This window comes from Haemorhous mexicanus, chromosome 1, assembly GCF_027477595.1.
Source record: "Haemorhous mexicanus isolate bHaeMex1 chromosome 1, bHaeMex1.pri, whole genome shotgun sequence".
Classification (NCBI taxonomy): domain Eukaryota; kingdom Metazoa; phylum Chordata; class Aves; order Passeriformes; family Fringillidae; genus Haemorhous; species Haemorhous mexicanus.
Genome location: NC_082341.1, coordinates 95,895,778 through 95,910,385, shown reverse-complemented (window position 1 = coordinate 95,910,385; position 14,608 = coordinate 95,895,778). Strand labels below are relative to the sequence as shown.

The 14,608-nt window shown below is 37.7% G+C and overlaps 1 protein-coding gene across 3 annotated transcripts in view; it reads right to left on the bottom strand.

Moving 5' to 3' along the window:
* Window positions 1–325: 325 nt before the first annotated feature.
* Window positions 326–14,608, bottom strand: part of GALNT1 (polypeptide N-acetylgalactosaminyltransferase 1) — an 86,328-nt gene continuing 72,045 nt past the window's right edge. For all 3 annotated transcript variants that reach the window (XM_059856782.1, XM_059856775.1, XM_059856792.1), the window contains 6 exons: window positions 14,175–14,292; window positions 13,050–13,230; window positions 5,860–5,999; window positions 4,776–4,874; window positions 3,862–3,996; window positions 326–1,691 (listed from right to left, as the gene is read on the bottom strand). In XM_059856782.1, coding sequence (XP_059712765.1) covers window positions 1,545–1,691; window positions 3,862–3,996; window positions 4,776–4,874; window positions 5,860–5,999; window positions 13,050–13,230; window positions 14,175–14,292 — 820 coding nt within the window. In that variant the 3' untranslated portion in view covers window positions 326–1,544. The remainder of the gene's footprint in view (window positions 1,692–3,861; window positions 3,997–4,775; window positions 4,875–5,859; window positions 6,000–13,049; window positions 13,231–14,174; window positions 14,293–14,608) is intronic.

The following is a 14,608-nucleotide window of genomic DNA, read 5'->3' as shown; positions in this document are numbered from 1 at the left end:
TATAGTAAATCTTAAAAGGCCTTAACAGCCAAATATAATTTCACACAACTTTTTCATGAGTCTAGGTTTAATTTGCTTTACAGGACAGTTGGCCAAACAATGACATTTATCATAAAAATATCCTCTCCATTAAGCAAATCTCATTTTTCTTTCCAAAAGAAAATTCAATGTATACTCTGAGCAGTCAGTGGCTCATTTTCAAGATCAGCCCACACATATTTTTCTTAACAAAACAAAGCAATTCAGTTAAAAAATGCAGACCAATGTAATAACATAGTCATATTGCTTTTGGCTATGTTAACTTTAAAAACCATGCCAATTTCACTATTTTTCTTTAGGTTTTATTAGAAAAAAAGCAGCAGATCAACATTACAATTGAGTCTAATCTAAATATGCACTTGACAATGAAGCACATCTGAATATGAAGTGAAAAAGGATTCCAGAAAACCTTCAGTTTTGCCAATCTTCTACCCAAATAATGTATCTTTTCTTCTGGCTTTCTGATGACTGAAATCAAACAAGGAACAAAAGATTTATTGCTATGAAAACAAAACTGTAGTACAGTAGTAGAAGTCTTGGGTGCTAAAGCATACTGAAGTTAACTTAATCTCAAAGTGTACTTAAATCTTTTGTTTGGCCATGAAAGTCCATAAGCTGACTGACCCAAGTATAAATTGAAATGGCAGGTCTGGAAAAAAAAAAAAGTTAGACAGCATGTTAACCTCCAGTTTTCAGACAGTAATAAAAAGATACAATTCCAACAGCCAAGAAATTAAAATTAAAAGGAAAGTGGATCTGACATTCAAGAGCTCAATTTATTCTTATGCTCATTTTGTTTGCGCCCAAAATAACTTTAGACTCACCAGGACAAAAAAAAAGTATTTATGGACTATCACACAATTGAAAAAGAAAAACAATTGCCTTTTGACTTGGTTATTTTCCCCCACTGAGGTATAAAATCTACATATAAATTTGATACTTCACTATAACAAATTGTACTTTTCATAGTTCTGATTTAGTTTCATTAAACCCTGTTTACTTTTTGCTTTTAAACCACAGAATTCTTATGTCATGATACTGAATCTGGTTTGCAGCTCTCTCTTTCATTTATTTGTGGATCTATATTTAGTAGTCTGGTTACCACTGCTAACCAGGAAAAAAAGAATTCTTGAAACTTTCTTCATTACAACAGCACTTTCAGCAGAGGTTACTGATGTGCAAGCAAACTAAAACGATATGTAGCTCTTCAGAGAGACTATTTCATTGATTATGTTTCCACTGTCCAAAGGTTCTCTAAATTATTTGCTGGAAGAATCTCTTTCGATCTTGTAAACATCAGTGGGCACAGTTTCACTGCTATGTGTGGTAGTTTCACATCCTTATACAGGAAGGCTGGTTCACAGATACTGAGAAGCTGCAGGAGTTCTAACAGCTGAGGAACTGTGGATTCTGCCGAGCAGAAGTTGCTTCTGTTGCTACTTAACAGCGTAGCCCAAGTATCAGCCGAGGTAGCCCAGTCAATCCTTGCTCTTCTCTAGAACCTCTCAGAATATTTCTGGAAGGGTGACGTTGCGGAGCAGCCACTGCTGGGAGCGGCTGCCGGTGCAGTCTCTGATGCTGGGTACCTGGCTGTCCTCTTCTGTGGCTTTGTCCAGGCACTGGTTACTGTTCACATGCAACAGGGTTAATTTCTTGAAGAGAAAATAAAAAGAAATTAGCTTTATAAAAATCACCAGGCATAAGGCAAAAACAATTTCGAGTTGGCATCAAAACTTTTCCATAGGCAAGTAGGAACTAGACAAGACTCTGTGGTTACTGACTGCAGATCCCTATCCTAAAAACACTTAAATATGCTACATGACATTGTAGATACTAAAAGCAGTGCTTTATGAAAAACAAAACAGTCTTAACTTGTAAATGATGTTCTTTGTCAAGCAACATCAGCCATTCTTTAAATAGGGCTATCCGGCTAGAGACACTTGAAGAGTTAGAAATTACAGGTTGGTAAAATATACGACTTCAGTTATTAGTTATAATAGTAGCTTTTATCAGATCAGAATGAACGCATTGAATATGTTCTCAAAACTACTGTTTTTCCTCAGCTAGGGACACAATACTGACCTTACACCACGTTCTTTCAGCACTTTTTGGGCTCTTTTTTGAAAGTATGTTTAATGAAAAGTACGTGCAACTTCAAGTAAGTGCACATCTTTTGCAATACCTACTAATCCCACTTATGCAATCTTTGGTAAACCACTTCATCTACACCTCAGCACTATCCTCATGGAGAAGAGATCCCCAGAAACTGCATTTCCTGCCACAGTTCTACAGATACTCCTCAGTGCACCAACTTGCCTATGCTACCACAGGCATTACTACCTGTATTTCTTCTCTCATTCAGCAGCTCAGCCAGGACACTGGAATGACTGAAAAGTCATGGCCTTACGTGCACAAACAGCAAAGGGTAATAAAAAAAAAATCAAATTCAAAAACCTGAGCACATCAATCTCCTGCACTCATAGAGGTGCTGAAGAATGAAGGAGGGAGTTGAACAGAGGAAGAAAGAAAAAATAAAACCACAGGAAAAAAAAAAATCACTTATCAATGTGGGCAGGAGTTCTTTTTAAGTGCCCCATAACTTTTTCTTGTGCTTTATTAGCCACCTTTCAGTTATGTTCTTAAGATTATGCCTGGATTATCTACTGACAAAATAAAGAGAAAAAACAAACATAACCAAATTTATAGTTGAGGATCAACATTGGGGAAGTCTGTGACAATCACTGCAAAATGGATTATTGTGTTTAAGTGTCTAAAGTTGCATTTTTATTATCACTGATAAGTGATAATAAAAATGCAGAAGGTAGAAACCTAATGAAAAGCACTTGCTCTTTGGTAAATCACTGTAGGTGGTAGTATTATTTATATTATCTGCTTAAGTCACGTAAACTAACTACGTTAAAACCAAGAATGAATGGTTCCCAAGACTAACTTAATCCTGCAAGCCTTCAGCTTTCTTCAGTGTCCTAACACCATGCCAGCAATGTGCAGAAATCCTAGCAGAGATCCATTGTCTTCCACATTAACTGCTATCCTAATCACAAAATCATCATTCACACATATTTGCTCTTGGTCTAAAAGGCTGCAGGCTTTGTTAATACCTCAGCTACTGAAGTCTACAGCAAGTGTGTTTAGTCAGAAATAACCCCCACCTTGCTTTTTAATTAGTGAAATGACTTTTTAACAGCTAAATATTTGAAAGTTCTTTTTAAAAATAGTCACTGCAAATACTGGCAAGATTCTTCATCCACAAATTGTCTCAAAAATGTCTTTTGAAAGAACTGATAATAAATTAACAAGCACGAGAGCTACTTTTTTTCTAACTATCAAGTCAGAGTTCTGGACTGCATTACCAAATCACAAAATCATTTCTAGAGCTGGCAAATCAAATTAATGACGAATTGGTCACTGGACAATGATTTCTAGATCTGGCAGTTCAACATATGAACTTCAAAGTAAATTTGAATTTTCTTTTATTCCTCCAATAGATACCTGGAATACTTCTTCATTTTTGATCTGATTGTAACACAACACTACACTGTCAGATAATATTTCTCCACAGGGTCCCAAAGCACATGCAACCTGTTCTTCCAAAAGCTTCCTCAAACTCACCAGGTAATTAAATCAACACAGATGTCCACTGTGTGACTTCACAGTGAATGAGTAACAGAGGGAACATAATCCTGACTTTGTTTCCTGTTTTGTCTGCTCAATAGTGGTCCACACTAGAATATGTTGTTCTGCAGGCTCATGTAAAAGCCAAAGTTGCCTCATTTTACAGTCAAAAGTCATTAGAAGACTTACCACTGGATCATATTCCCAAAGCTGATTTCCTTTTAGATGGTGGCACTTGAGCATCGTTACTGGGCCGTTAAGTTTGGATACATCTAAACACAAATCATCTGTTCGAATTTCCTTGTTGGCAGTATATGAGAAAACCTAGACAGAAAAAAAGAATGAGAGGATCTGAAAAAGAACTGCTTCAACCAAAAGATTCCTGGAGTGAGGGGAAAGGGGAACATTTGTGCATTACTTCACTTATTCCCACAAATTTTATTTTCACTTGCTTTCTCTTTCCTTCAGAATAGAGAGGCATGGAAAGATTTTTAGATTTTTTTTTGGTGGGGAAACAAGTATTAACACAATCACAAGCTGTTCAGTCAAAACAGACTTTTTTTCTAATTGAAGATTGCTTGCTGTGAAGGAACAGGAGAATCCCCAAACAGAGGTAATCTCTGTTTATGTGAAAACAATTCATCAAGAATCATTAAGAAAGTAGAACAAAAAACCAGATGAAATATAAATCCCACAACTGACAACCATAAAAAATATATTAAAAATATATTTCAGGCACAGGCATGTTTGTTTTTGTTTTTTTTTTTTAAGTAACAATGCCAATCAGGAGTTCTAACCAGAATGCATTTCCAAAGAACCTACAGGTGGTGAAGTCTAGCTCATAGCAGTATTTTCCTCCCATGATTTTGTTTTTGACTTTAAAGTTGATCTAAAATGTATTGTAATCAGGCCTGAAAAACATACAAGCAGAAACCAACACCAAATCTTCTGATGCATTTCCTCTTAAAGGTACTTTCTTGCATGAGGGTTTCCTAAGAATATTTTGAAGATCACTACTGAACACATCCCAGAACTGTCACAATAAGCAGTAGTGTCCCAAATAATTCAATACATTAGGAAAATTCCTTTTTAAAAATTGTCACCTGATTGCCACCCATTCCATGGCAGTTAAAGATTCCAACTTTCTCATTTTCTTTTCTTGCCATGTTATCCAGACATTGATTTGTCTCCACATTTCTTATCTAGGAGGTAAAAAAGAGCACATCACCAAAGGTTGATATTTTTAGAAGAGAATTAGGTCCTTATCAAACCACAATGGGCACCAGTTCTCTCCGTGCACCAGAGGTTATGTGAAATAAATGACCCATATTAACAATGAGGCATCACTGTCCAAGACTCAAATTCTCAAGCAAATGTTCAAGCTACCAGGTTACAGAATCATGATTGTTTCTTTGCTTTCTTTAGGGGATCCTTCCACTTTGGGAGCACTTTTTGCTCAAAGATTCAGCTACAACAGAAAGGACACAATTGAGTCTGCAGCCCAAAACCTTCAAAAGTACCAATCCCTATATCACTATATAGTAAGCAGGCATGAATATCAAGTCTCTTCATAGTCATGAAGAAGCACATTCTGCTAAAAGTGTTTCTTATAAAATCAACAGTACAAAATCACTCTACAGAAAACTTGATATTTAGTTCAACATGACTTGTAGAGGAGAGGGTGTCTACTTATTTAGGACAGCATCATCGGTAAAAAAGATTAAAGAAAAAAGAGAAATGCTCAGGAAGGCTTAGGGGTCACTAGAATTTGCTGGCCACTGGCAAGGGTTCTGGGGGTAATGTTCAGAACAGCTTTTAGGCAAAGACCTTGCTTGACCTAGTATAGCTTTCAAGCAAAACTTCACTCATACTCTTTGTAGAGAATGTTATAGAGAAAGTTATGCACAACTACATTTCTGAAGGAATATTTCTAAAGCTGTTTATATATGACATTTTGTACTACAGTAGAAAAAAAGGAAAACATGCAAATTACAGGACTGTATACCAAAATTCAGTTGTCTGCCCCACTGAGAAGCCAGATTTGTCATTCTACATGGGACAGAAACACAGGCGCAAGATACTTGAACTTTGCTGGAGACAACTTGCATGTACTACTCTGTTCAAAATACAGCTTACTGCACAATGAACTTCACATAGGGAAGATGAATATGAAAGATAAAATCTTACCTCTCCCAGAGAAAAGTAATGACGTGGAATTTGGGAATCAGGATAAACATTTTCCAGGTACCAGGAGAAAGGCTTGCACTGGAGCTTGCGCCTTAGCCCAAGTCGTGACGATATGTCCCCATAATCAACTTTAGTAACTCCTGAAAAAAAACCCAAGTTGTATTCAATGGCTGCCAATAAATACAATTTAATTCTACTTAGTAAAAAACCCATCAGTAAAATCTACTACTTCCATGAAAGACTTTCTCTTTAAAAAGTCATCTCTATACAAAGGGGTTTTTGCTAAATATAGCATTACGAACATGTCTGTCAAGACCCATGACTTCTTTTTCCACAACAGATAGAATCACTACATCTGGGCTGTGCATGACAATTTCTTACCTGTGGTTTGTGGAACAATTTGAGTGTAGTTTCTTACTAAATTAATAGAGGAGCAAGGCTGTAACCTTTTTAGTAACTAATGCCATTCTATCCCCAGTGGTAACTGGAGTGCGTATCTATGCAGCATAACACAGCAGTCTCCTTCCGTGGAGCAAGCAGAATTCCAATTTAATTTATTTCTGTAAGCCAGGTACCACCTGCTGGACTCTTCATCATCTATCTAACTGCACAAAGAAGCAGGCAGAAAGCAGCCTTCATACAGAGCACTAAACCTTAAATAATTCAGCATTTGTTCAATATAATCGCAGCGTTTGCAGGAAGTATGTTCACCATCATGACTGTTATCATTTTTTTTTGTGGTAGTTTGCTTGCCTTTTTATTCTTTTGCTCCTCATTTATCAAAGTGCTCCTTCTTCCTGTACCTTCCCACTCCCTTTATGGTTGCTTTAATTCCCTCTGAAAACTAATTTGTGCAAGTCCAGTCTGCAGATAGGTTGAGGATGGTGTGCAGGAACAGTAGATATTTTTGCTTCAACCAAATTCATCACAATTGTAATTAATATTCCAATAATAATAACAATAATAACAATAAAAAATAATAGTAGGATAATTTCTACTTTTCAAGTATCATTTCTTTTTTTCTGTTTCCCACACCACACTCCATATCACACAGGTCAAATGCAGTACACTACCAAAAAAACCCAAACTAAAAAAAAGAACAAAAACTGGCCCAAGCAATTTAAATTCCTCTAACAGACTGGCCACCACACTACAGACCTCCAGCTGCACACATTTTTCAGAAATCTCTCCACTTGGAGGACTGAGAGTTACCTCGAAATTCCTTGACCTTGGAAAGAGTTGGAGATATTTCTAAGCTGGCATACTGTGTGTTAAATGGACTTGCCAGCAGATGGTGTCTTTCTACTCAACTGAGACAGATAATTGGATCAAACTTTAGCTAACTGCCTGTAAATGCCAATGAAAAACACAATATTTCAGAAAGAAAAAAAAAATATTAGCCAGGTTTTTAGGATTTTTTTTTATGAAAAACTTTATTTTAAAAAAATATATTGGAAATGTATACTGGTAAGGGAATGAAAGAAAAGGACATTGTGTTTGTATAGAATCCCAGAAAACTTCTGTCTGGGCTTACAAGTCACAGAAGAAATCCCAGAACCAAGAAATATAAAACAAATTTAAAAAAACCAAATAATCAAAAAACCAAGCCACAGAATGCTGCTACATCTTCATGAAAGCAAATATTTGCTCGACGAGAAAGCAATACTCTCTCAAAGCTAATGCAAGAACAGAAAGGTTCTGACCTCGGCTAAGTACTGGATTCTTCATTTTCCAGTGATGAAAAAGCAGGTGATGGATGAAAGAGTTATCATGCCACTCTTGCAACAACTTCACAAACAACATGCAACAACACTCAAAACATACTCAGGTTGCTACACTGACATCCCAAAACCAGCATGGTTAGGGCTTTGTCACATCGCTGAATGGCAATAAGAATTAAAGTCACATCCATAAATAATTAAATGTAAAGTGAGAGTTAATAGCATATAAGCAAGCTGTTTCTTAAAGTAGTCTTAAATGTCACCACACACAAGAAAGTGCCAGCTGATTTTTCTCTTACATTGTATTCCATTAAACCATTTTTATTCAGAAAGGTTTTCAAAAAATCTTCTCTGAAGTCAGGTCTGCACCAAACCATACACAAAGACTACAGCTAGCAGCAGGTTAGCAGATGGACTGAAGAGCAGAATAGTTAAGAGTTGCCCTTGGGGTGTCCTCTAGTAAGGCTGAATTATTCTGTCTCCAAGATTTTTGGTACCTTATTGATATTACTCTAAACCAGCTCGAGTATTTCTCTCCAGTGCAGTGCCAGTTACTTACGGGGAATTTATTTTGGGGGGCAAAAAAAATGGAAGAAAACAAGGAAAATTGCAGTGAAGTATAAAGCATACCAAAAATTAGGTACAGGTTTAAATCATTATTTCCTCCACAGACCAGTAAAATTTACATGTATACCTACAACAGTGACATATAAGCTTCTAGGGGTTTTGGACATTTGTTCAAAGGCTCAGCTAAAAAACAAAAACCAAACTGCAAGACGTAAATTGGATCAGATTTCCTCTGAGGAGACAACTATTACAGATTCCAAAGGAATCATGAGAAAGACAGTCATGTCCACTTGTTGCTTTAAACTTTTTGTCCATTAAAAAAAAAAATCATATAACCACAGAATAGTTTGGGTTGTAAGGGACTGCAGGATCATCTCATTCCAACCCCTCTGCCATGGGCAGGGACACCTTCCTCTACACCAGGCTGCTCAAAGATGCATCTAACCTGACCTTGAACATTTTCAGGGATGGGGTATCCATAAATCACACAAATCAGAAATAGTATTTAAGAAATCTTGCTACTGTTGTCTTTATTTAACATAAACTATATTTTTCCTCAACCTCCCTGCCCCTAACCCTAATTACATTTAAAAGTTTGGGCCTCCCTGATAATTCTATTTGTCACACAGCTTGCTGTTAGCTGTGGGACAATCACATGCTTTTTTTTCCACACACATGCTTAAAGACATAATCAAAATATATAAAATATTTTGAAAAATATAATACATAAAATATTGGTAATGCAAAAAACATCTACTTCAAATCATCCAGCCACACCAGCACCAGTCATGCTGCAACAGTTGTGCCATCCTCAAATTTTCAAGAGCTGAAGATTTCCTTGCCCAAGTTCAATGTGTGGCAATAAATTTATGCTAAACTCCTTTGAAAAAAAAATAGCATGTTGTTATCATCATGATTATAAATTGCTCAGTCATTTGCAAAAGCAGAGTATGAAAACTATTTCATCTAAATCTAGCCTTCTGATAAAAATAATATAACTTGTTTTTATTTAGTATTATGAAACTCTATAAGCAATAATAATTTAAAACCAATTTGAATAGTTACATTCTTTGCATTCTGAATTAATTCTAATATCTGAACACAAAACCACATGGAAACATTCAGTATGTACTTTGAACACAGGCTTAGCTGCACTGCAAGATGTGGACTCAGTCCTTCCTCTGTCCTCCCTACCAACCACAAATAATGTTTTCCATTTCCAGTCTCTACATAGCAAACACCTTGACCTGCTGTGCCTGGCTAGAGACCAGGGCATGCAGGGATCAGGTATGAGCCCTACAGTCCCAGTTTTCAGGATAACGCACCCTGTCTCTGTCTAGGTGACTCCTGCTTAGGCAATTCCACAGTGCCATCTATCCAGGCTTTCTGCCTGCCCACTTAGTCCCAGGACAATACACCTCCTGGCTACATCCCAAAGTATATCTCAGAATACACCCTCTGGGGCAAAGCTGACCAGCCTAATGCTTTGCAGCTGCTGCCTAAGGGGCAGCTTTCCCTTGCTCACCTTCAGATGGCTGCTGTACCTCCTGTGCTGACAGATTCTAACTTAACCTGGGGGAGCCAGCCCACAGGAGAAACAGCCCTGACAAATGCAGAAAGTTCTAGAAGCAGCTGATGCAGATGAAGGATCAGCAGGAGAGGCGAGATGAAGCCCTATTACCTTCCCTACCAGCACACCTGCCATGAAAAGCAAGGTAGTCCCTTGACAGCAAGCTGTGAGACAGATATCAACATCTCCTGAAGCCTCCTCATCCTGGACAATACAGTCCTAATCTTTTAGCCTGGAGAAAGTGATGAATGACCAGCACTAGAAATAAACAAGTGGCAGAGTCCACAGAAGGAAGGATGGGAGCCAGGAAACAGATTATTCACATGCTGGATTTGTTTTCTGAGAGCTGAAAATGGTCTGGGAAACAGGGCCCTGGTGTAGCACATGACTGCAAGGAAAGCAATCAGCTCCTGAGCAAGGCCTGCAGCCAGTGCCTGCGCTGCTGGGGAGAGGAGCTGCTGCCTGCAAACAGACAGGCTCGATTCTGGCCAAGCAGCAGCTGCAACAAGTTCCTCCCAACCTCCATCTGTACCTAACCACTCCTCAGCAGACAGGTGGCTTCTAAAATTCACACAAGCTTAGTAGACAAGTAGCAGTTTCTATTTGGTTATACTTATAAAAGAAGGAAAGGATTTCAGGCTTACTTTTCAAGAGGGCAGCTTTCCATTGAACTACATTGCATCAACAGTAAAAAGTCTCTTGAGTTCTTAACATTCAAGCAGCAAGACTTTTTTTCCCAGACAACACAGATTACATGAAGTGGGAAAGCTACCTGAGAATCTTACATTTGCTTTTCTGAATGAATCCCTCTGTGATTCACTATCTTAGGGGAAGAGGAAAGAAAATATAAAGGAGGAAACAAGTGTGTCTTGTTAGCTAGGCTCAGTGATGCTTGTCAGTATATTATCTCCTCCAAAATCCAATTTTTTGCATCCATATCAACTAGTGAGAAAAATCCTAGGTGCGCAGAGGATTGCTTCTTTTCCTCATTCATCTGCACCAAAGGCTTGCAAACCAGCATCAGCCTAAGAATCCTCACCTTGCTCCTTGCAAGGGCTTGTGACACTGCCACAGTAATACTGAAAGTTCACATTTGTACTAGCAAACAGTTTCACCGGCTGCACACTGTGCTCTGCCTGAAGATTACTACACCAGCGCTCTGTAAGAACTATATACTTAAATTTTTATATTAGAAGGACATCTGGAAAAGCTAGGTGAGCCAAGCTAGCAGAGATTCACTGAGATCCTAAACAACTAATGCCTGCAAGGGACTTCCTGAAACCTGTACTGATGCTACTTGCTGTAAATGGGTAAAATCACAGTCTGCAACACTCAGCTAAAATGGGAGATTCCAGAATTACAAGAATAAGCTGTTTGTGAACTTCCCAAAATGGTAATCCTTGTTAGTTGATATCTACTGGCTCTCACAACTTCTGTGGATTTGGGAGAGTGAGAGGCATGAGTGGCTCTGGGTACATTTGTGTGCTCATTCTCTGAACAACAGGTTTTCATCAGAGCTAAAGAATGACCCACAGTACTGGGCATTCTCCTCACAGCCCCAGGCAACAAAACAATTTCAGAATAACCCAACTTATTCAGATACAATATGATCCTATTCTCGAGACACTTGAAAGCTCTGGCATGGAAATTCAGTGCATGGTCAATACAGTCACGGGGACACAAAGGGGAGCGTGTGACAGGCAGTAGGTGCAGATGCTCTAAGAGCAGCTTGGCCAGAGCACATCCCTATCCAGCAATCACTCAGGCCATTAGCATACAAATTATGCAGACATGCATCTTTTGAAAGGAAAGAAAATATACAGTGCAGTTACAGATAACTGCTTAACTTACTCTCACCGTTTCAGTTTCAGAATTTTTACTGTCTTTGGGGAATGCATGCATATTCTACAGAACTGCAATGCTATAAAAGTCATCTCAAAAAACCCCAATCCTACAAAATTCAAAGAGTGCAACTCCTTTTGTAGCTTACACTTAGCTCACAAAATGAAAGGCACATAGAGTGATATATAAAGTAACAGAGCCTCATCACAGCTTACCAGTAACTTACATTTTTAAAGGAACTTGATTATTTTTTTATAATTAGGTCTTCCTGTAACTTTGTACCTTTTAAAATCTAGTTTTACATGGATGCATAAGAGCTATCTTTACCAAAAAAGACTGCACCTATTTATATACAACTTTTCTGAATATTTCTACATGTTCATGTTTGAATTCATAATGCTGTATTAATTACACAACAGGGCAATAACAATAAGCTGTTAGCTTCTGATTTCACCTAAAAAGCTTTGAATAGTAGCAAGACTTTTTTTTAATTAAAAGTCTTACACAGTCTCATTTGAGTAAAGGATTCGAGAAAAAACCACCATGAAGCTGCACTGTCAGTTGCTTTCACAAGTGTCTGTAAAATAGATAATCTAAAATTTGACACTGTTCAGACTCATACTACATTGTATTACGGCTTTTAAATGTCAATAGTAATGTAGGTTTAATAAGCAGGTCATAAGGAAATACTAATTTTAAAGAAATTTCTTTGGAAAAGCACATGTGGCATACAAAACTACCACTTAGCGCATAAAGTCTAATGTCTCAAGTAGTTAGAAAGGTTGGCTGTTGCTACCTGAAGTTTGTCTTTTTATATAACAACAAAAATAACCTGTAGTTGAAAGTAATAATTCAGTATTTCCCAGGCTACCTTTCTTTTCCTGAATTTTTTGCAGAAAATCTGAGCTCACGGGAAATTTTCCCACATATTTTACTTCCTCTTGTTTTGCTAACAGCCACATAAAGAAACAATAATAAATATCACCACAGGCAATTATATTGCAACTTGCCCCTATACTCTAGATAGTGAAATACAAATTCTATGAAGACAGAAGATATTCACTTTTGCTACTCCTCCTTCTGTGTTTCACTTATATCACTTGTGATGTATTTAACATGGAATGCCTGCAACATGGGAGCCAGAGCCCAAAATTCAGCACATTATTGCAATATGAGTTTGGATGGCTAATTTTCAGCACTACAGCTGAGCTCTTTGATGTTCCACTGAGCTTCAATTCTATTGCACAGGAAGCTCATTCATAAATCATGTTTATGTTAAAAAGCAAACAAACAAAAACCCCTTCAGGGCATGTCTCTGGCTAAAAAAATTATTTTTCAATTAAGACCTTACTTTTTGTACACCTTAAATGAGTTCTGTCTTAACAAACTTCAAAGCAATTACATTCTTAAATAAATACTCACATTATTTCCCAGTAGTAGCAATATTTTAATTCTTAATAAGTATTTCTCATAACCAAAGACTTGCTCACCTGGGGAAATAATGTAGAAAAAGTTTTTGAATTCATCCATCCAGACTTCTGCAAGCCGCCTGTTATTCTTGTTGATTATCTGCCCTGTACCTCCTGGGAAAGTGTATGGTGTTGCTTTCCTGAACACATGCCCAACATGTGAACAAGTTACAATTTCCAAAGTGCCACCACACTGCCAGATCTGGAAGCGATAGAACAATTATTGCATGGTTACAAGTTGTTAAAAAAAGTTCCAAAACATGAATCACTTGCTTCTGTTTAAGGTGGGGAAACAACATTAGCTGAGGTCTAGAACAAATGCATACTGCATGGAAGAGAACTGCATGTTTTTTCTTGCTCAACAGCTAAAGACGCTCACAAGCCCAAGCAAGGCAGTATATGAAAGTACTTTAGCCCCTGGAGCAATACCACATCAGCCAGAGATTACTTTAAAGAACGGGGCAAGCTGACCACAAAGGAAGGAAAAGGCTCACATGAATCACAGGAACTAACAGGTGTCTAAAATAGTCCATTATAAAACAGAATCTCCACGTAAAAGAACCCACACGCTACCCAAGTCTCTGAAAATTCTTTCAGTTTTATCTTGGATCTTGAAAAATAGCAGATTCAGAAAGCTGGAGTACTTCAGAAGAATCCCCAGCTATGAATTTTCTGCTGACAAATAAAATTAAAGGAAATGGTGCCATTTGGTAGGAACAAAAATGAGAATACCACTGGTTAGGTCCACAACCAAATGAACCCATGAAGTTAGTAAAGTGCAAAAAGAGAGGGATTGTAACAGAGGTTCTCACATGCCATTGGCACATTAAATGATGCACTGACGACATCACCCTTAACTGATGCTCCCACAACAGCTTTTCTACCTGAATTCCTTTCAACACACAAACACTCATTCTTCAGAATAACCATCTTAATCTTTTAATCACAAAGCTATACCAACAATTCATCATGCACTTTTTTACTGACAGATACAGTCTTTGTGTATCTGCTGGAGGAACTTAACAGGGAAGGGAAGTGCCAGCTGCAACAGAAGAGGACACTGGTCTCTGTGTTTTACAAAACTCCAGATGCACTGTCCTGATTAATAAATTAATGATTAATAAAGTCCTGCAGAGTTTAACCTACCCTGAAGGAAATTTCTAAGTTTTCTCCACCCCAAATATCCATTCCAGCATCATATGTTCCAATTTCCTGAAAGTAATCTCTGTCTATTGAAAAAAGGCCTCCTGCCATTGTAGGTGTCCTGGAGGGAGAAAAAAAAACCACATTGGTCACTGTAAAAACTTATTTAGATAAATTTCACACTTTAACTGACAAAATAGCTGTTTATTTCCCAAGTTCCTAGCATATTCCTTCTCAGTAAGCTTCCTTTCAAACTCTGTTACTGTTGGTGTACTTGCTAGCTCAAATTTTTCCAGAGATGGAATTGGGTAGTGGCAGTTCTCCTAATCTTCTCACTGCAGACTGGTGTCTGGACTGGATAGAGAAACAGTCCCTTAGAAAGCTGCTGCCATTCCTGAGAAAGACTTCTGTCTCCAATGCTGGTAGCTCATAAAAAA